This window comes from Bufo bufo, chromosome 1 (assembly GCF_905171765.1).
Source record: "Bufo bufo chromosome 1, aBufBuf1.1, whole genome shotgun sequence".
Classification (NCBI taxonomy): domain Eukaryota; kingdom Metazoa; phylum Chordata; class Amphibia; order Anura; family Bufonidae; genus Bufo; species Bufo bufo.
Genome location: NC_053389.1, coordinates 175,110,343 through 175,131,924, shown reverse-complemented (window position 1 = coordinate 175,131,924; position 21,582 = coordinate 175,110,343). Strand labels below are relative to the sequence as shown.

Sequence of the window (21,582 nt, the reverse complement as noted above, 5' to 3'; positions counted from 1 at the left end):
AGGGCGGTCATTTATCATGCGCGATTAGACCAGCGTAGTGGAATAGCCTGTCACTATTTTACATAGTATGTATAAAGAGTCGCACAGCAGCTGATGAATTAGGTGATGCGTCTTTGCACACGATCCACCTGCGCCCTGGAGAATACAATTAGACTACTCGTTGGTCAGCTCACGAATCATGTGCAAAAGTGCCGTAAAAAAGGTGCATATTAGATTTTAAAAAGTTGCAGCCAAATACATGTTTATGAAATAAAACTGTTACACGGCTCAACACAAAGCAGATGAAGAGAACTACGCCACCCCTAGAGTGGAGGAAAAACTAGAATGTTTTTGTGCCTAATATATATATAGAAGGATGTATATATGTGTGTATGTTCCACGATCACTCAAAAACGCAACCATCGATTTCAGCGAAACTTGCTATAAACATCCCTTGCTACCTGGAAAGAAATCTTGGGGGGGGGTCTCAGCTTTCTAGGACGTACCGTTCCTGAGAAATTCCCCAAAAATGCAAATATAGGAAATCAAATGACCTACATTAGTCAATAGAAGCCTGCAGGTCTTTCTCTTCATATCCCAACTGCCATACACACGGTCACATGTCCCTCATCAGCCAATAGAAGCTCGCAGGCCCTTAGTCTCCACATACACACAGTTTTACACCAGGTTCTCTTAACAACCCAGCCATTTTTCTTCACTGCTGCAGGTCAGCTTTAAAAGGGGCCGGGCGCTGTGGATGACACGGATAAGGGAGCGGAGTGCTATGGAGGCGACAGTTCAGGGGGCAGGTAGGGTGGCCATTCAGGCCACCCTCAAAAGACAGACTTAAAATCCCCGCCCCCAGGACCTGCTAAACACGCCCCAACCCGGTTAGGCCACGCCCCATCCAACTCAGCAGCCGACAAGGATTGAAAAAATGAAGGTAAAAATCAACTTCTGTCAGCTTCAGGGGTTGGAGGGACGGTGACTTTCTCCCTGCAGCTCATGCTCAGACAGCACAGTGCTGCTGTCTGAGAGTGAGCTGTCCAAAAGGACATCCCTGCGTAAGATGTTCCCAAAAAATGCATTAGCCAATAGAAGCCTGGTCACATGACCCTTATCAGCCAATAGAAGCTTGCAGGCCCTTAGTCTCCACATACACACAGTTTTACACCAGGTTTGCATAACAACCCAGCCATTTTCTTCACTGCTGTAGGTCAGCTTTAAATGGGAGGGTGCTATAGATGTCACTGTTATGGGGATACGGTCGATATCCTTCTGTTAGTTCATGCATAAAAAATGAGCACCTACATAAATAGGCTGAAAAAAATGCGCAAAAATATTAAAATAAATAAAAGCCACCAGAATTAGGGCTCATGCACACAAACGTATTTTCTTTCCGTGTCCAATCAAGTTTTTTTTTTGCAGACTGCATGCGGAACGATTCAATTCAATGGGTCCGTAAAAAAAAAATGTCAGTTACTCCGTGTGCATTCCAAAAATAGAACATGTCCTATTATTGTCTGCATTACTGACAAGGATAGTACTGTTTTATTAGGGGCCAGCTGTTCCCTTCCGCAAAATACAGAATGCACACAGACATCATCCGTATTTTTTGTGGATCCGTTTGCATGAGCCCTTAGTCTAAGGCTAGTTTCAGCCTGCCAGATCTCTCTGCATTCCGGCATTGACGGAAGTTTGTAAATCTCCATCTGGACCATTTAATTATAATGGGGACCAATGGAAATCCGGCCGCAACACGGCAAATATGCCGATAGTCGGAGGAAAACTGCTGCGTGCAATCAGGCAGGCTGAGATCCTGCCGGAACAGCCTGCCGGATGTATAGCGCTAGCGTGAAACTAGCCTAAAACTCAATATTGTTGAACAAAGTGCAAATTCCTCCAAAACAGGTGTACTTTTATTAGTAAATGCAGCTAAAAAAATTTAGTCTAAAATAGATTTTTTTTTTTTTTACTAAAACAGGCGCAAAACACTGTAATAAATGGCCCCCCTGTCTCTGTATACTTTACACAAGGAAATGTCCTCCGAGCAGAGATTTGTCCTTCCTTCCTGTCCGGATGACATCAGTTTACTCAAATAAAAGCGATGCTGTTACAGCAGCCGAGCAAAAAGTGCTGGAAATCAGTGAACAAAACCTTCCACTGCGTCCCGAAATCTACATACCGCTATCTACCAGACCCGCAGCGCACCATTAAAAAGGATCCTAGCCATCTCAAGGTTCCTAATTCAGTCAAAAAATATTGTGTGTGAATGAATTAAATATTGCCAAGTGGCCCAAATAGCCCCCTAGCCCGAAACCACTGGTGGAGGTCAGGCACCATTTAAGACTATATATGGGGGGGGGCTCAACCTGTGAATACACATTAGATGAATTCAGGCAGTAGGATTATCCCACCATTTAATGTGTATGAGGAACTCCCAGCTACCCCCACTGCAGATATGGGGGAGTTAAGGATCAGGCAGCTGTATTTCAACTGCTCAGTCCTTTTGTTCTGGGAGAGAGGAGACCGGCAGTGGCTTTTGCCTCTGTCCCTGTTCAGGACTCATGCATGCTCGGCTGGGCATGTGTTTGGGGTAGGAAGGGTTGGGAGAGAGCGCCATCAGGTGAACAAGCAGGGGCTGCAGAAGTTTTTACACCCAGTGCATGAACTGCGCATAACTCAGCAGCGCGGGGGGGGGGGGGGGGGGATCAAAGACCAGCATAAAACGCAGATCTTTCTAAGTGACCCCCATTTTTCCTAGGCAGCACACGTCTGTTTAGAGAGTACCATCTGCAGCTAAGATAGTAACATAGTACATAAGGCCGAAAAAAGACATTTGTCCATCCAGTTCGTTGATCCAGAGGAAGGCAAAAAAAACAAAAACTGTGAGGTAGAAGCCAATTTTCCCCAATTTAGGGGAATAAAAATAAAAAAAATTCCTTCCCGACTCCAATCAGAATAACTCCCTGGATCAACGACCCCTCTCTAGTAGCCATAGCCTGTAATATTATTACACTCCAGAAATACATCCAGGCCCCTCTTGAATTCCTTTATTGTACTCACCATCACCACCTCCTCAGGCAGAGAGTTCCATAGTCTCACTGCTCTTACCGCAAAGAATCCTCTTCTATGTTTAGACAGTACCATCTGCAGCTAAGATGTGATGATTTTTGGTGCTGACAGAGTGGCACCCAAGCTCCGCTCCATTCTGCGGCCAGTCCCTCCCTCACTGCCTGGCCCGGTTAATCAAAGCTGCCAGGGAGGGGCTGGCCACAGAAAGGAGCGGCGCTTGGGTGCAACAAGAACAATGGTAACACCCTCATTGCACCAAAGGCCTATTAAGAAAAAGTATCATAACTCGGGTACGGAGCCTCAGATCAACAAAATAAAAAGAGCATTTTAATCAGATGAACACCAGGGACGGACTGGGAACTTGAAGTGGCCCTGGACAAAAATCTAAGAGGCCCCATGCTGTAGGCTGGTCCAAATGAACATACGGTAGGGCAACACAAAAAGGCTGGGTCAGCAATACTGTAATGCAGCACAAAATACCGCCGCAGCAGAACCAAATACCACAGTGCAGTATGAAATCCTGCCATCCCGTTTTTGCAACCTTTTTAAAGGCCTGTGAGAGAATATTTTGTCGCACAGGCGTTTTTATGCTGTCCTTGCCACAAGGGAATGGCGGGGACGTGGCAGGGGCCTGGCTTGGGCCAGAACATTGGCCTGGGCAAATTTACTAACATTTATGCCTGGAAACAGGTATGTTGGCAAAAAACGACTCCACTTATGGTTTGGAGTAGCTTCTCACGCCAGACGCTCGGACGTATCCTCTGGGAGGGCAGGGGAGAAAACTTCGATCTTTGTAAATGACCCCCAATATATGTGGCAGGACCTCTGTACTTGCTGCATGGCCAGCAGCAGATTTCAGTCAGCTGCTGCACTTTTATTCCTGAGGATGTGTTAAATTAGTTAAATGGACAATGGGCAGCTGTCTCCACGAGCCGGTGAAGTGACAGCTGCACCTCTCTGAAGTCGTCGCCTGCCCAACAGGTGGCGGTCAGCTGGAGCGACAAAGGCAGAGCCTGTGGAAGTCTATGGGGCAGCAGGGACGTACGGTATAATGCAAAGTCTGGTTTGGGGCACATTCACACAACAGTATATTTCTGTCTGCATCTGTTTTTGCAATGTTACAGATCGGATGCGGACAGCACACCGTGTGCGGTCTGCATCCGTATGTCCGTTCCGTGTCCCTGCAAAATAAAGATAGAGCATGTCCTATTCTTGCTCCTATTTGCAGACAAGAATATGCGTTTGCATCATGGAGAAGGATGCTCCGTTCCACAAAATGCAGAAGGCACGCGGCCGGTATCCGTGTTTTGTGGATCCGCAAAAATGAATACGGTTGTGTGAATGAGCCCTTATTTGCAATTCTAAGCTCAAATTGATAGAAGCTATGTGTAAACCTGGCCATAGTCTATGTCGCATTCAAAAAAATGCATAGCAATTTTTTTTTTTATATGCATGCATTTTTACCACAATTGCATTTATTTTTTATTTTTTTTACAGGAGAAACATGTTAAATTAATGTCTATGTAGTTTTTACAGTTGAAACCCATTGGAGAAAATGTCGTAATCCTATAGATGAGGTAAAGTAGGGGGGGGTCAAGAACTAAACACGCTACACCAGTTTTAAGTCTACAAAAGCCTAGGCGACAATATTTTGTTGCGCGGCCGGTTTATCTCCATCTTCATGCACACGGTCCGCATCTTTTAGATCCCCATTGAAGTGAATGGGTCCGCATCCGATCCCTGCGGACTAAAACAACCGTCGTGTGCATGAGCCCTAAGGGTTTTTTTTCTTTCAAAGTCGGTTCCGCTTTTTTTGCAGACCGTATGCGGAACCATTCACTTCAATGGATTCGCAAAAGAGAAAAAAAAAAGAAAAAAAAATCACAACATTTTTTTATAAAAATGACTCCACATGTGAGAGGGATTTTGGCTGTAAGCAGACACCACAGTGTGTCCTTACCCTAAAAGCTGATTCACACCACTGATCGCGGCTCCCCTGACTGCGCCATAGTAATTTATGATCAGTTCCTATCTGATCGGGGCTATTGTACTGTACTTAGATCATCACGTCAGTACAATACAATAGACCGGTGATCAGACAGGAACTGACTGTATTGAAAATCACTATGATGCAGTCAGGTGATGAGTAATAAATGTGATCCATTGACTTTGATGTGAGTATTCACACATCAGTGGTTTTCCACGGTCAGTGTTGACACCACAGAAACATCCACATTATAGTCTAGGGGTCAGTGAAAACCACAGACACAACACAGATGCCATCCATGTCTGTTCCATGGTTTTTACGGATTATTGCTAGGACATGCTTTGGAAACTAGCAGTGTCCGTGGAATGAGGATGACACACGGACCAAGCACAGATCCTTCATGGACATCTTCACGGATGTCATCATGGACGTGTGAATGAGGACTTACGCTGCAGATTTTTTTCCCCAGCGTATGAATGAGATTTTCTGGAATCTCCTATACTTTGCTGGTACTGTAATACACTTTTTTGCCATTTCTGCTAACAGCATGGTGCCGAGACGCTAGCCTGAAGTCACCTTCAAGGAAAAACACCCAATGTAACGTAAAAACCATGCTTATTGCTCTGGCTTCAGACATGTATGGACATTCTTCTGTTTTCAGTGGAGATTTCCCCTTAATCTACCCAGGCCGACCGGATGTGTCAGGGGACATGTGAGTGACGGGTGATAAAGTCCTCACTGAGAGGATGAGACGCCCGCCTGTTACACGGGGACGTCGGCCCTGCCTCACAGGGACAGGGTGATGGTTTGGGTTAGAACTTCACTTTTCCACAAGTTTCTGAAAGCTGACGGTGCCCAGTCCAGAGGATGGGCTTGGGGCCCAGCATTGTCAGATCCCTCTGTTGTCCCAGGAAAGACAGTTTCTATTTCAATCCACAATAATTTCCCAGAGAGCGGCCCTCGGGGCCCAAAAGCACAACAACATCCTCTCAGCCAGTGAAAGACACCGCAATTAAAGACCACAACGATTGAGGAGGACGAAGGGCCTTTGTTTGTTAGGTGTAGATCATGACAGCTTCTCACTCTGCCAGCAAATTCCTGGCACTCGCCTGCCCGGGCATAATGTGAACTGGCAGCTTAGCCCTCGGCAGCACAATGCATGACCCAACTACACCGACAATATCCAGGTGCTGAGCCTAGAACACAGCGGGAACATTTACTGAAGACTGGCATTTCATACACCAGTCTTAAAGGGTTTCTATCACTTCATATGACATAATTAGCTGGCAGACACTAGCGATCTGCTAGTGTCTGCTCTGGCCAACCATCCTACTATAATCACTTGTGGGGCAGCGGTTTTGCTAAAAAACTAACTTTTATAAATATGCTAATGAGCCTCTAGGTGCTATGTGGGCGTCATTAGCACCTAGAGGCTCCGTCTACCTTCATACACAGCGGCCGCCCAGCACGTCCCTCCAGCCCGCCCATGTCCTCCTCCGTGTGACGCAGCGGCCGAATTCTCGCGCATGCGCCGTGCGCGGCTGTATTCGGCGCATTAGAGATGTCTGAGCTCGGAGCGGTCAGACATTCAATGCGCATGCGCGGCTGTATTCGGCGCATGCGCATTGAATGTCTGACCGCTCCGAGCTCAGACATCTCTAATGCGCCGAATACAGCCGCGCACGGCGCATGCGCGAGAATTCGGCCGCTGCGTCACACGGAGGAGGACATGGGCAGGCTGGAGGGACGTGCTGGGCGGCCGCTGTGTATGAAGGTAGACGGAGCCTCTAGGTGCTAATGACGCCCACATAGCACCTAGAGGCTCATTAGCATATTTATAAAAGTTAGTTTTTTAGCAAAACCGCTGCCCCACAAGTGATTATAGTAGGATGGTTGGCCAGAGCAGACACTAGCAGATCGCTAGTGTCTGCCAGCTAATTATGTCATATGAAGTGATAGAAACCCTTTAAAGGGGTTCTCCAGGATGAAACTGGATACCCTGCAATAAAGAATGAATACCTACCTACCTGCCGGATCCCAATGCCGGACGCAGCGGTGACATCAAGTTGACAACACATCACCCCTGCAGCCAATCACTGGCCTCAGCCGTGCTCCTGAAGAGGCCAGTGATTGGAACCACTGGAACAGGGTAAACATAGTCCGTCCGGGAGAATTTGAACAGCAGCGCGGCATTACGGCAGGTAAGTACTTACCCGGTTTTTGATGCAGGTTGATCTGGTTCATCCTGAAACCAGACAACCCATTTAGGGCTGATCCACACGATGGTGGTTTTGGTCTGCATCCAATCTGCATTTTTTGAGGATGCGGACCCATTCATTTCAATGGGACTGCAAATAGGGCTGAAACGATTACTCTATTGAATAGAGTAATTAGACACAAAAAAATCCTCTATGCAAATTTTTAGCATCGAGGATTCGTTTGTGTCATGTGACCACGGAGTGGGAGTGAAGCGCTTGCTATTACTCACCGCTCCATGGTCACCCGTGGTAACCTGCAATGTCCTTTGACTGCTTGTGTACTCCAATCATGGCAGGGTCTCCCTCTCTCCTTCAAGTACAATGTTCAGTACCGGAGAGCAGGCAGTTACACGGACCACTAGGCTGTAGTCCGCACAGTGCAGGCAGTGCGCAGGACACCTCAGGCTCACAGCAAGGACCCGGCGCGGGAAATTGGAAACTGCATCTCAGAGCCAGTCTGTCAGGCGGCCAGTGTTCCTCCTCCATTGCTGCCCGTACCCGAGCTGAAGAGCAGAAAACGGGCCCTGCCGCAGCCAGAAGAGTGCGGGGTCTCAGCTTAAGGCTCCATTCACACGTCTGTAAGGGTTTTGCGGATCCGCAATACACGGACACCAGCCATGTGCACATGGCCTGCACTATAATAGAAAATGCCTATTCGTGTCCGCTATTGCGGACAAGAATAGGACATGTTCTATTTTTTTGCGGATCCGGAAGTGTGCTGTCTGCATCCATTCCGGCCCCATTGAAATTGAATGGGTCCGCACCTGTTCCGCAAAATTGCGGAACTGATGCGGACCCATTTTGCGGACGTGTGACTGGACCCTAAGAAGAAATGCCACCAGGTGACTAGCGCGTTCATATACTGTTCATGCCTGGTTAGGTCTGGTTGTAATGTACCAGCGGGACCACTAGGCTGGCATGCATGTGTAGGGAAGGAAGGTGGCACCATCCTGTGGAGGAGACCGGTGCTCAGGCTGAGAGTCATGGTGTTTGGACCTATGCGCTCTGCTTGCAAGTCACAGGCCGCTAAACTGGTCTTCTGGAGATGGCAAGCAATATGGCGACCTATGTGTATGACAAGTACAGCCTTGCATGTGGTACTCTTCACTCAGCGTGTTCAATTGTAACTAAAATATCTGTTGGCAGCATATAAGGCTAGACAGCCGCCAGTGAGCGTGTGTCTGTGACAGGTCCCGTGCTGACCTCCTCTTACAGGATCGCACAGTATTAGGGTCCATTTACACCACCAGATTTATGGGTCCACTTATTGCAGAACACGTGCGGACCCATTCATTTTAATGGGGCAGCAAAAGATACGGACAGCACACCGTGGGCTGTCCGCATCCATAGTTCCGTTACACGGCCCCGCCAAAAATATAGAGCATGTCCTATTCTTGTTCTCAATTGCGGACAAGAATAGGCATTTCTATCATAGGGCTGACTGTGTGCGTTCCGGACACGGCTGGTATCCCTGTTTGCAGACCTGTATTGGTCTTGTGAATGTACCAGTATACTGAAGGCACTGGAGGATAGTGGAGCTGATGGCACTGGGGGAAACTGATGCACTTGGGCTGATCGCACAGGGTGGAACGAAGGGTGTTGGGGACTGATGGCAGAGGGTCTGATGAGGTTTCATAAAGGAAAAGTGTCTATTAATTCATTTTTTCTAATTAAAGTACTCCGATTAATCGTGAAAAAAAAAAATAGAATACGCGATTACTAAAACAATCGTTTACTGCAGCCCTAGCTGCAAAAGATGCGTCCATTCCCTAGCCCCACAAAAAACACACACATAAAAACCTCATAAAAAATAATAATTTTGGTGCAGATTTCATGAAGATTTTCTAGATACAAATATGCACCATGTAAAGGTGCCCTTAAGGTTAAAGGGGTAATCCAGGAATAAATATTGATGACCTATCTTCTGGATAGGTTATCAATATCAGATCGGCGGGAGTCCGACACCCCCGCCAATCAGCTGTTAGAAGAGGCTGACGCTCTGTGAGTGCCGCGGCCTGTGACGTCACTGTACATTGGTCACATGGCCAAGTTGCAGCTCGGCCCCATTCAAGTCAATGGGGCTGTGCTGCAATACCAAGCACAGCCACTATACTATGTACAGCGCTGTGCTTGGAAAGCTCACTAGAGCTCCGGTAAGAGCCACGGCTCCCTGAAACAGCTGATTGGTGGAGGTGCCAGAACTCGGACCAATCCTGAGCTCTATATGGACTGTTCCATACATGTGTGCTATATAGGGGCTGGTCTATACATGATATGCACCCTACAGGGGCTGTTCTGTACATGATATGAGCTCTATGTGGACTGTTCTATACATGTGGGCTCTACAGGAACTGTCCTATGATGCACATTAGGGGTTGTTCTACACATGAGCTCTCTATAGGGGTTGTTCTATACATGATATGCAGTCTATAGGGGCTGTTCTACATATAATGTGTACCCTATAGGTACTGTTATTTACATCATGTGCACTCTATAGAGGCTGTCCTATACATGATATGCTCTCTATAAAAGGGTTTTATATACATGATGTGCTCTCTATAGGGGGTGTTCCATAGGTGATCTGCTCTCTATAGGGGCTGTTCTATACATGTGTGCTCTCTATAAGGGCTGTTTATATATATATATATATATATATATATATACATACACATACTCTCTATAGGGGCTGTTGTATACATATGTGCTCTCTGTAGCAGATGTTCTATATATATGTGCTCGCTATAGCAGATAATCTATACATATATGCTCTCCATATGGGGTGTTTTAATTATTTATTTTACGCACTTATATTTTTTATACATATGTGCTCTCTATAAGGGCTGTTCTATACATGCTCTCTATAGGGACTATTCTATACATGCATGCTCTCTATAGGCGCTGTTCTATGCATGCTCTCTATAGGGACTGTCCCATACATGCATGCTCTCTATAGGGACTATTCTATACATGCGTGCTCTCTATAGGGGCTGTCCTATACACGCGTGCTCTCTATAGGGGCTGTCCCATACATGCATGCTCTCTATAGGGGCTGTCCTATACATGTGTGCTCTCTATAGGGGCTGTCCCATACATGCATGCTCTCTATAGGGGCTGTCCTATACATGCGTGCTCTCTATAGGGGCTGTCCCATACATGCATGATCTCTATAGGGGCTGTCCTATACATGCATGCTCTCTATAGGGGCTGTCCTATACATGTGTGCTCTCTATAGGGGCTGTTCCATACATGCATGCTCTCTATAGGGGCTGTCCTATACATGCGTGCTCTCTATAGGAGCTGTCCTATACATGTGTGCTCTCTATAAGGACTGTCCTATGCATGCGTGCTCTCTATAGGGACTGTTCTATACATGTGTGCTCTCTATAGGGGCTGTCCCATACATGCATGCTCTCTATAGGGGCTGTCCCATACATGCATGCTCTCTATAGGGGCTGTCCTATACATGTGTGCTCTCTATAGGGGCTGTCCCATACATGCATGCTCTCTATAGGGGCTGTCCTATACATGCGTGCTCTCTATAGGAGCTGTCCTATACATGTGTGCTCTCTATAAGGACTGTCCTATGCATGCGTGCTCTCTATAGGGACTGTTCTATACATGTGTGCTCTCTATAGGGGCTGTCCTATACATGGGTGCTCTCTATAGGGACTGTCCTATACATGCGTGCTCTCTATAGGGACTGTTCTATACATGGGTGCTCTCTATAGGGACGGTTCTATACATGGGTGCTCTCTATAGGGACGGTTCTATACATGGGTGCTCTCTATAGGGACGGTTCTATACATGGGTGCTCTCTATAGGGACTATTCTATACATGCGTGCTCTCTATAGGGACTGTTCTATACATGGGTGCTCTCTATAGGGACTGTTCTATACATGGGTGCTCTCTATAGGGACTATTCTATACATGGGTGCTCTCTATAGGGACTATTCTATACATGGGTGCTCTCTATAGGGACTATTCTATACATGGGTGCTCTCTATAGGGACTGTCCTATACATGGGTGCTCTCTATATGGACTGTTCTATACATGGGTGCTCTCTATAGGGACTGTCCTATACATGGGTGCTCTCTATAGGGACTATTCTATACATGGGTGCTCTCTATAGGGACTAAATTTCTATATGATGTGTCCTCTGTAGAGATGTTACACAGGGTACGTGGTCTATCTATATACACAAACATACTCTACATTTTCAGCGCCGTACCAAGAAGCACGGCTTTGTCACTCACCCTGAAGGAGGAGGAGGACCACGACTCCCGGGACCGTCCCTTTCGGCGCCGCCATCTTGCTACCTCTGGAAAATATAATGATCGGAGACATCCCCAGGCACACAGCCCGTTCTTCGCCCTGCCCGCTGCCCCTGATTGATCCGCTACTGTAACGGTCCTCGTGTAGCCACGCCCCAAGCGAATCTTCCCACGTAGCCGAGCTCTCCGCCTGCCGGTCATTTGTGTGTACTGCACCCGTCTGCAGCCTCCGCTACGAGGCGGTCCCTGGGTCCTTCCATAAATGGCAAGGCTAAACAGAGCAAGGAGTTGGTGGGGGCATCTCTGGGCATGATATTAGGTGGTGTGCCCTGCCTTCTGCTAGATGGGGCTTAGAGGTTACATAAACATGTTCCTATGGAGCACTATGGTGGTGGGGGTGAGCAGGGCTGGTTTTAGATAAATGTGACCTTGGCAAAATAAAAAATGGGGCCCCAAATTTTGTAATAATTTACTAACAACACAGTCACGGTCTGTCGATTCCAGCCCTCCCTCGCGCAGATCTGCACCCTCATGGCCCCAGAATACACCACATGCCCCCTCCCCTCACAGGAATGAGTTAATACACGTACCCCAGGACTCCGCTGCACACAGGGCCGGCTCCGGGTTCACGTGGCCCCTGGGCGATAAAGCCTCAGTGGGCCCCCTTGTGGCATTTTGTACAACAGACACGGCAATGAAGCTGCATGTGTTATAGATGTTGCCAAATACAATAGAACACGCTACAGAGCGGATATATGTGAATCAATCCTTATACCCCTACTTTATAATCCCTCAGGTCTACTCAGTATTCCGTTTTTACTGTACACCCTCTAAAGAGGAACAAACATTGAATATGAAAATACATTTCAAAATGAACGCTGATAGCACTGTGCTACTGCCTGCCCCTGTGCCCCCAATGCCCAATAAATATCAATATAGTGATATTTTAATTTGGAGCACAGCAGGACAGGCTGCAGCAGACTAGGGTTGTCACGATAACAAAATTTTGATTCGATATCTATACCATAAAAAAGTATTGCGATACTCGATACCATTCGATACCACCCAAAAAAAATAAAACACCAAAAAAGCTGCGTGTATTCTACATTTTATGGAACATTCAGCCCATAATCGAACAGTCCGATTGTCATGGGTAAGGAAGGTAGAGAGGAAGTACACCCCCTAAACTGCCACCCTCAACCCTGTCCCTGCCTACTTGCACCACCCGCCCTAGGTGACGGGGCGCAACTGGGCGACGGTCCCTAACCTGTGTAAGTGTAGAGCAGAGCGAACAGAGAAAGAGAGGAACAGACAGCCAAGGCAGAAGGCGGTACACAAGACTAAGGCAAACGGATAGACCGGGAGGTAGATAAGACAACAGTACCCAGTGATGGGAAAGGCAATGGCGGGTCAACTAGCCGAGGTCGGTCCGGGAGGTCACGTCAATACAAGGGATGAGGCAGGAGACTAAATCCGAGGTCAAATCCGAGAGATAGCATAGGTACCAAGGGAGCGGGCAAAGCAAGGTCAGGAAACAAACAAGATCAATACCAGAGGTAAAGTAGGAAGCAATAATAATAGTACACACAGCCCTAGAGACGAAAATCACAGGCAACTTGTAGCCAGCAGGCCGCCTGTATTTATAGTGGGGAATGAGGGTCATGTGACGTGGCCAGTGTCACATGACCGACAGACAAGTCAAGGAACCGAGTGATCAGCTCGGCGCTCAAGGCAGACCTAGGAGCAGGGAGCCTCCCAGCTAGCAAAGCCGCCCTGGGAACGAGGCCAAACACAGATCCTCGCTCCTGAAGCTACGCAGCAGGTCTGCGGCTGATGGGAGACCGAGTACGCCTTCGGCGCCCCATTACAGTACCCCCACTTTTACGAGGGGCCACTGGATCCAAGCATTGTCGACGAGGTTTCTCAGGGTGTTCCCGGTGAAACTTAGCAATTAACCTAGAAGCATGCATCCTGGACACAGGTACCCAGGACCTCTCCTCGGGTCCAAAACCTTTCCAGTGGACCAGGTATTGAAAGGAGTTTCTAACCTTTCTAATATCCATGATTCTAGAGATGACGAATTCTTCCTGACCTTCAACCTCCACAGGTGGGGGAGTTTTATTAGAAGGAACCACTGGCGACACATATTTCTTGAGTAAAGACTTATGAAACACATCATGTATACGAAGGGAGTCGGGTAGTTTTACTCTAAAAGACACCGGGTTAATAACCTCGATAATATTATATGGTCCTATGAAATGCGGAGAGAATTTTCGAGAACAATGTTTCAAAGAAAGATTCTTAGTCGACAACCATACTTTATCGCTGAGTATGAAATTTACTCCCTTGGAACGTTTCTTATTGGCATGTCTACGCTGAAACTCCTGGGCCTTTTTCAGGTTCGCTTGAACCTGTGCCCAGACTGTGCACAGTCTAGAGGTGAAAGCATCTGCCTGTGGGTTGAGTGAGAACGCGGAGGAATTAGAGCTGAAACGAGGATGAAAACCACTATTACAAAAAAAAAAGGAGATACTCCCGTGGATGAATTAACCCGATTGTTGATGGCAAACTCTGCCAATGGGAGATATCTCACCCATAAAAGCTGATTGTGCGATACATAACACCTCAGGAAAAGTTCCACTGCCTGATTTAACCGTTCCGTCTGCCCATTAGTCTCTGGATGGAAAGCAGACGAAAAGGATAAAAAGATGTTGCATCTTTGACAAAAAGCTCTCCAGAATCCGGAAACAAACTGAACGCCCCTATCAGAGACAATATTTTCAAGGACACCATGCAGGCGTACCACATGTTCAATAAACAAGGATGCTAAGGTTTTTGCATCAGGGAGCTTACTTAAAGGAACAAAATGCACCATCTTGCTAAAACGGTCAACCACTACCCAAACCACTGACTTCCCCTCAGAGGGAGGCAAGTTAGAAATAAAATCCATGGAAATGTGTGACCATGGTTTGCAGGGAATGGGTAGTGGTTGTAGTTCACCAGCGGGATGTGTTCTCGGTGTCTTAGATCTGGCACATACCTCACAAGCCAAAACATAAGATCATACATCCTTAGACAAAGTAGGCCACCAGAAGGACCTCAGCAGTAATTCTTTAGTGGCAGCGATGCCTGGATGACCACACAGAACAGAGTCATGACACTCACCCATAAGACGAAAACTAAAATGCTCGGGAACGAACAACTTATCTGAAGGAGTTTGTGGAGGAGCAAGTTGCTGAGCTCGTTGAATTTCAGAGGAAAGATCCGAGGATATCGCTGCCACAAAGACGCTTGCTGGTAAGATGGGTTCAGGAGGAGTGTCAGGAGGTTGGATGGCATTAAAACTCCGGGACAAGGCATCTGCTTTAATATTTTTACTTCCTGGCCTGAAAGTAACAGAGAAGTTAAAACGAGTAAAAAAAATAGAGCCCACCTAGCCTGCCTAGGATTAAGGCGTTTAGCCGCCTCAAGAAACACTAAATTCTTATGATCAGTAAGGACAATAATACAGTGTTTAGCCCCTTGTAAAAAATGCCTCCATTCTTCAAATGCCCATTTTATGGCGAGAAACTCGCGGTTTCCAATGTCGTAATTTCTCTCCGAAGGAGAGAACTTGCGAGAGAAGAAGGCACACGGTCTTAAATTTGTGAAGTTGGAAGACCCCTGGGAAAGAATGTCTCCCACACCATCCTCCGAGGCATCCACCTCCACCACAAAAGGTTCCTCGGGATTAGGCTGAACCAAGACTGGGGCCACTTGAAAACAATTTTTTAAAGTCTCAAAGGCCTGACAGGCCTCCAATGACCAGTTGACAATATCAGACCCTTTCTTAGTTAAATCAGTAAGGGGCTTAGCGATAACAGAAAAATTATTTATGAATTTACGATAAAAGTTGGCGAATCCCAAAAAGCACTGGACCGGGGTGGACAATTTTAGTATTGGGATCCCTACCCGTTTAACAAATTTGAGATCAACAAAACTTAATGCTGACCCAGAATCCACAAAAGCACTTCCTGAACCCTTTAAGACCCCCAAGGAAATTGAGACAGGCAACAATAGTTTGCTTCTTACCACCTCTGGGAATACCTTGTCCTTGGATCCCTCTGACTTGGACGATCTTCCAGAAGGAGGAGCTTTGGGACATTGACGAACCCAGTGGTCGGAATCGCCACAATAAAAACAAGAGCCGCAACGGCGTAGTTCTCTTCGCGTCATCCCGAGCTGCATGGGCTCGTCCAACTGAGCCTCCATCTTGGGTTCTGTAGGAAAAGTCTCAGGTTTGAGAAGGGGATGAGGAGAAAACAAATGATCCTGCTCTCTCTCTAATCCGTCTGTCTAATCTGATGGCTAAGGTCATGGTCTCCTCTAAAGAGGAGGTCTCCTTCAACCTCTCTGTCAACCCTGCTCTAAATTGGCATTTGAGAGCAGGTTCGTTCCAGCCCGAGGGAACACACCACTTGCAGAACTGGGTGCAATAATCTTCCATGGGCCGCTCTCCCTGGGTAAGGGCCTTTAGATTAGATTCAGTCTAAGATTCCCGGTCAGGCTCATCGTAAAGGACCCCTAGTGCCTGGAAAAAGAGGTCGACAGAATTGAGACAAGGGGAGTCAGACGGCAAAGAAAAGGCCCACTCCTGGGGGTCCCCTTGAAGCAAAGAGATGATTATCCCAACCCTTTGTGGGTCAGGGCCCGAGGAGTGAGGTCGTAGTCGGAAATAAAGTCTGTAGCTCTTCTGAAAGCTAAAAACTAGTGAAACGTTTCAAGAAATCTACAGTAAGTCCAGTTGCCTTGATTTATTCTTTACAGATATACCATGACCTGGATAAATGAGAACCTTCACAGACACCGAGTGATCAGCTCGGCGCTCAAGGCAGACCTAGGAGCAGGGAGCATCCCAGCTAACAAAGCCGCCCTGTGAACGAGGCCAAACACAGATCCTTGCCTTCGGCGCCCCGTTACGCTGATCCTATTTTTGGGGGGGACAAGTTGACAAAAAATGTCGAATCGCACAGGTTTTTTTTTCTGTTACGGCTCTCACCGCATAGGAGATATTTTAGATATTTTAATAGTTTGGACTTTTCAGACGTGGCGATATGTAATATGTTTATTTATTTATTGTTTATATATTTTATATGTAAAATTGGCAAAGGAGGAGATTTATACTTAATATTTTGGTGTTTGTTTTTTTAAAAAAAATTTTTTTTTACTTTTTATTTAATAACTTTTCCCCCCTTAGGGGCTAGAACCTGGGATCTTTTCATCCCTTGTCCTATTCACCCTAATAGAGCTCTATTAGGGTGAATAGGACTTCACACTCTCCCTGCTTCTCTGTGCAGCAGGGAGATTACCATGGCAGCCAGGGCTTCAGTAGTGTCCTGGCTGCCATGGTAACCGATCGGAGCCCCGGGATTACACTGCTGGGGCTCCGATCAGAAGCTGCCACTGAACCACCAATGAGGAGGAGGGGAGGAGACCCTGTGGTCACTGCCACCAATGATTTTAATACTGGGGGGGGGGTCGGGGGGCGCACTGCGCCACCAATGATTTTAATACTGGGGTGGGGTTGGGGGGGCGCACTGCGCCACCAATGATAATTAACCTTTAATACAGATACAGGAGGCGGGTGCGGCAGAATCACATAGCCAGCACCCGACCTTTGACAGGGAGCTACGATCAGCGGCAGTTAACCCCTCAGGTGCAGCTCTCTGTCAGAGGTTGGGTGCCAGCTATGTGATTCTGCCGCACCCGCCTCCTGTATCTGTATTAAAGGTTAATTATTATTGGTCACACAGTGGCCACAGCCCCTCCCCTCCTCCGCCCACTCTCTCCTCATTGGTGGCGGCAGCATAGGGGGGAGGGAGGGACTGCTTCCTTCTCCCCTGTGCTGCTGAGGGAACATGGAGCGCGCTGAGAGCAGCACGCTCTGTGTTCCTCGATACTAGGCAGGGACAGGGTGATATTTAAAGGGACTGCGACTGCCGGAGTGGACCCCTTAAGGAACAGTGGGCCCTGGCACTTGCCTGGGTATGCCGGGTGCTGACGCTGGCCTTGGCTGCACACCACTAGACCTTCCTCCCCTGGCCACTCACAGGCATGCACAACCCCTCTCTCCCAAGGTACCTCCATGAGCTCCAGTGTCCATGCGTAAAAAAAAAGCCCTGTCCTATACATGTATGGTCATGTGACCATTAACCCCTTACCGACATCCACTTTAGATGTACGGCACGTGTCGGGTCTTTAAAGAAGGTGCTAACTCTGAAGCCGAGCCATTGCCGTAGCAACCGCAGCAGGCACCCACAGCCAATGTCCGCGATCTGTGGTTATGCTGACATTTAACCGCTCAGCTGCCATGGTAAAATGCTACCACAGCATCTGAGAGTGTTAAAAACTGGAAGTGTGGGTTTCCTGTTCAGGTACGCTTTCCCCTGGCGGAGATGGGGAAAAGCACCCTGTTCTAATCATGAGCCTCAGCCTGTACTAGGCTTCCAAGCTCATTATTAGTATATCCCAGTTCAGGCCACTAGGTGGCAGCACTGATCTGTGATATGGTGATTTCTATACAGAATAATGGAGCAATTTCCATTATTCTATATAAATTGCAATCTAATGATTGCAAGTTGTGGTCAGTCCACTTGGGAATCTAGCAAAAAGTTTTTTTTTTTAAAGTAGAAAAAGTTTTGAAAACATAAAAATTCAATTCACCCCCTTTCCCCAAAATAAAAATAAACAATAAAAAAAAAACATCATGGACATCGCTGCATGCGAAAACGCCCGTACTATTAAAATATAAAAAAAGGTTAGCCCATATAGTAAATAGCGTAACAGAAACAAATTAAAATGGCTGATTTGCCATTTTTTCATCACTTTATCTTCCAAGAAAATTTAATAAAAGGGGGCCAGGATATAGCGATGAAAAGAAAATAATTTTTTAAAGTTTTGTTTTTTCCAGTATTAAAACGCAAGAAAAACTATGCATATGTGGTATCACCGGATTTGTACTGACCTGGAGAATGAAGAGCACAAGTCAATTTTACCGCATAGGGAACACCGTAAAAAAAAAAAAATTCAAACTGCGGCAGAATTGTGTTTTTTTTTCCCAATTCCACCCTATTTGGATTTTTTTCACCGTTTCCCACTACATCCTATGTAATATTAAATTGTGGTATTAGAAAGTACAACTTGTCCTGCAAAAAACAAGCCGTCATACAGCTATGTAAACAGAAAAATAAAATAGTTATGACTCTGGGAAGGCAAGAGTGAAAAACGAAAACGCAAAAACGGAAATCGTCACATCAGGAAAGAATGTCACATTAAACCTCCTTCTAACAAATCCATTCTAGCTTCTACCCTAGCGCAGCAGTGTGGTAAGAAGAAGGAGGAGTTCGCATCAGGTTTGTTCTCCTCACAGAACGTCATGATGGTAGTGTCTGAAATTTTGAGCACTGACTGAGTCTGGGCTTGCTGCAGTGAGTGGACCTATAGAGGTCCTAAATGGGAGTGTTGTTAAGGTTGCCACCTTTCCCAACAAAAAATACCAGCCAAATTTACACAAGGTAAAAAGGTTGACATGGCTTAACATGGGTGTTATTTTATCATATTTTACGTTTTGCTCCTTTTTTTTTCTTCAATGAAATAAACTTTTCACTGTTGGGAATACCCTGTGTCTTTAAATGTAATTTTGCCTCTATTTTTGAAATCTTTCTGCCAGGATTGAAGCTCACAACCATCTACTGTACATTAAAAGTAACAGCTATACAGGTGAAACTAAAAAAATTAGAATATCGTGCAAAGTTAATTTATTTCAGTAATGCAACTTAAAAGGTGAAACTAACATATGAGATAGACTCATTACATGCAAAGCGAGATATTTCAAGCCTTTATTTGTTATAATTTGGATGATTATGGTTTACAGCTCATGAAACCCCAAAGTCTCAGTTTTAAGGTACCCTTTAAGGTATGGATGAATTAGCTGACTAGAGTGTGACACTTTGAGCCTAGAATATTGAACTTTTTCACAAAATTCTAATTTTAAGCTGTATTCATGCAATTCCTTTTAATTTGCATTACTGAAATAAATGGACTTTTGTACGATATTCAAATTTTTCGAGATAAATATTTGTATATTTAAATAGCCTGGATTGATTATGTGATCCTCTGCTGCTGTCCGTGTTTTGCGGATCCGTGGATCCGCAAAACACACATGGATGTGTGAATGGACCCTAAATGTGAGGTAAATTAGTTTCCAATGTAGTATTAATAACTAAACAATTACATAATAAACATATTGCATTGTCTACTTACCACCAGGACAATAAGATGATCTTGTCTCTGGCTGCAGTCTGGCTCTTGGTCTGGCTCTGGGGACTCCCTTGTCACTCTCTTCTCCCCCACTCCCTCCCTTGTCACTCTCTTCTCCCCCACTCTCTCCCTTGTCACTCTCATTATTCCACCTCGGCACCCCCCTCCCTTGTCACTCTCATTATTCCACCCCCCCCTCCCTTGTCACTCTCATTATTCCCCCCCCTCCCTTGTCACTCTCATTATTCCCCCCCTCCCTTGTCAATGTCATTATTCCCCCCCCTCCCTTGTCAATCTCATTATACCCCCCCTCCCTTGTCACTCTCATTATTCCACCCCTCCCCTGTCACTCTCATTATTCCACCCCCCCTCCCTTGTCACTCTCATTATTCCACCCCCCCTCCCCCCTCCCTTGTCACTCTCATTATTCCCCCCTCCCTTGTCAATGTCATTATTCCCCCCCTCCCTTGTCACTCTCATTATTCCCCCCCCCTTGTCAATGTCATTATTCCCCCCCTCCCTTGTCAATGTCATTATTCCCCCCTCCCTTGTCAATGTCATTATTCCCCCCCCTCCCTTGTCAATGTCATTATTCCCCCCCCTCCCTTGTCAATGTCATTATTCCCCCCCCCTCCCTTGTCAATGTCATTATTCCCCCCCTCCCTTGTTAATGTCATTATCCCCCCCCCTCCCTTGTCAATGTCATTATTCCCCCCCTCCCTTGTCAATCTCATTATTCCACCCCCCCTCCCCCCTCCCTTGTCACTCTCATTATTCCCCCCTCCCTTGTCAATGTCATTATTCCCCCCCTCCCTTGTCACTCTCATTATTCCCCCCCCCCTTGTCAATGTCATTATTCCCCCCCTCCCTTGTCAATGTCATTATTCCCCCCTCCCTTGTCAATGTCATTATTCCCCCCCCTCCCTTGTCAATGTCATTATTCCCCCCCTCCCTTGTTAATGTCATTATTCCCCCCCCTCCCTTGTCAATGTCATTATTCCCCCCCTCCCTTGTCAATCTCATTATTCCCCCAACACACACACCTCTAGTGTAGCGTGGCCGAGCTCTCTTCGGTCCGCGGTACAGGAGCATTTGTTTCCTGTACCCGGCCGGACTGACAGGAAGTGCACACTAAGTGAGCACTTCCTGTCAGTCCGGCCGGGTACAGGAAACAAAAGCTCCAGTACCGCGGACCGAACAGAGCTCGGCCACGCTACATTAACAAAAGCACAGAGCAGACACACAGCAGGCGCAGGCTGCGCAGCAATGAGCCGGCGGCCGAAAATTCAAATTAGAGCGGCAAGCGCTCTAATTTGAATCTCCGGCCGCCGGAGACTCAGGAGGCGCAGCATGAGGGGCGCCGCCGGCCGAACTTATATAACCAACTTTTTTTTTTTTTTTTTTTACACCGCAACGGGCGCCCCCTGCTAAATGGCGCCCTAGGCGACTGCCTAAGTCGCCTTACTGGTGGCGCCGGCCCTGACTGTTAGCTGCAGGAGCCTCTCTCTCTATCTGTTAGCTTCTCGCTCTCTTGGTTCCTCTTCTCCCTCTCCATAGACTTCTGTAGCCAGCAAGTGTGTGTCTTAGGGTACTTTCACACTACCGTTTTTCTTTTCTGGCACTGAGTTCCGTCAAAAGGGCTCAATGCCGGAAAAGAACTGAACAGGTATATCCCCATGCATTCTGAATGGAGAGTAATCCGTTCAGGATGC

General features: G+C 46.8%; 1 protein-coding gene across 1 annotated transcript in view; it reads right to left on the bottom strand.

Annotated features, from left to right (window-relative positions):
- The window catches only part of JAM3 (junctional adhesion molecule 3), a 63,901-nt gene extending 52,145 nt beyond the window's left edge, over positions 1 to 11,756 (bottom strand). The window contains exon 1 of the mRNA XM_040432283.1: positions 11,555 to 11,756. Coding sequence (XP_040288217.1) covers positions 11,555 to 11,645 — 91 coding nt within the window. The 5' untranslated portion in view covers positions 11,646 to 11,756. The remainder of the gene's footprint in view (positions 1 to 11,554) is intronic.
- Between the last annotated feature and the right edge of the window lie 9,826 nt (positions 11,757 to 21,582).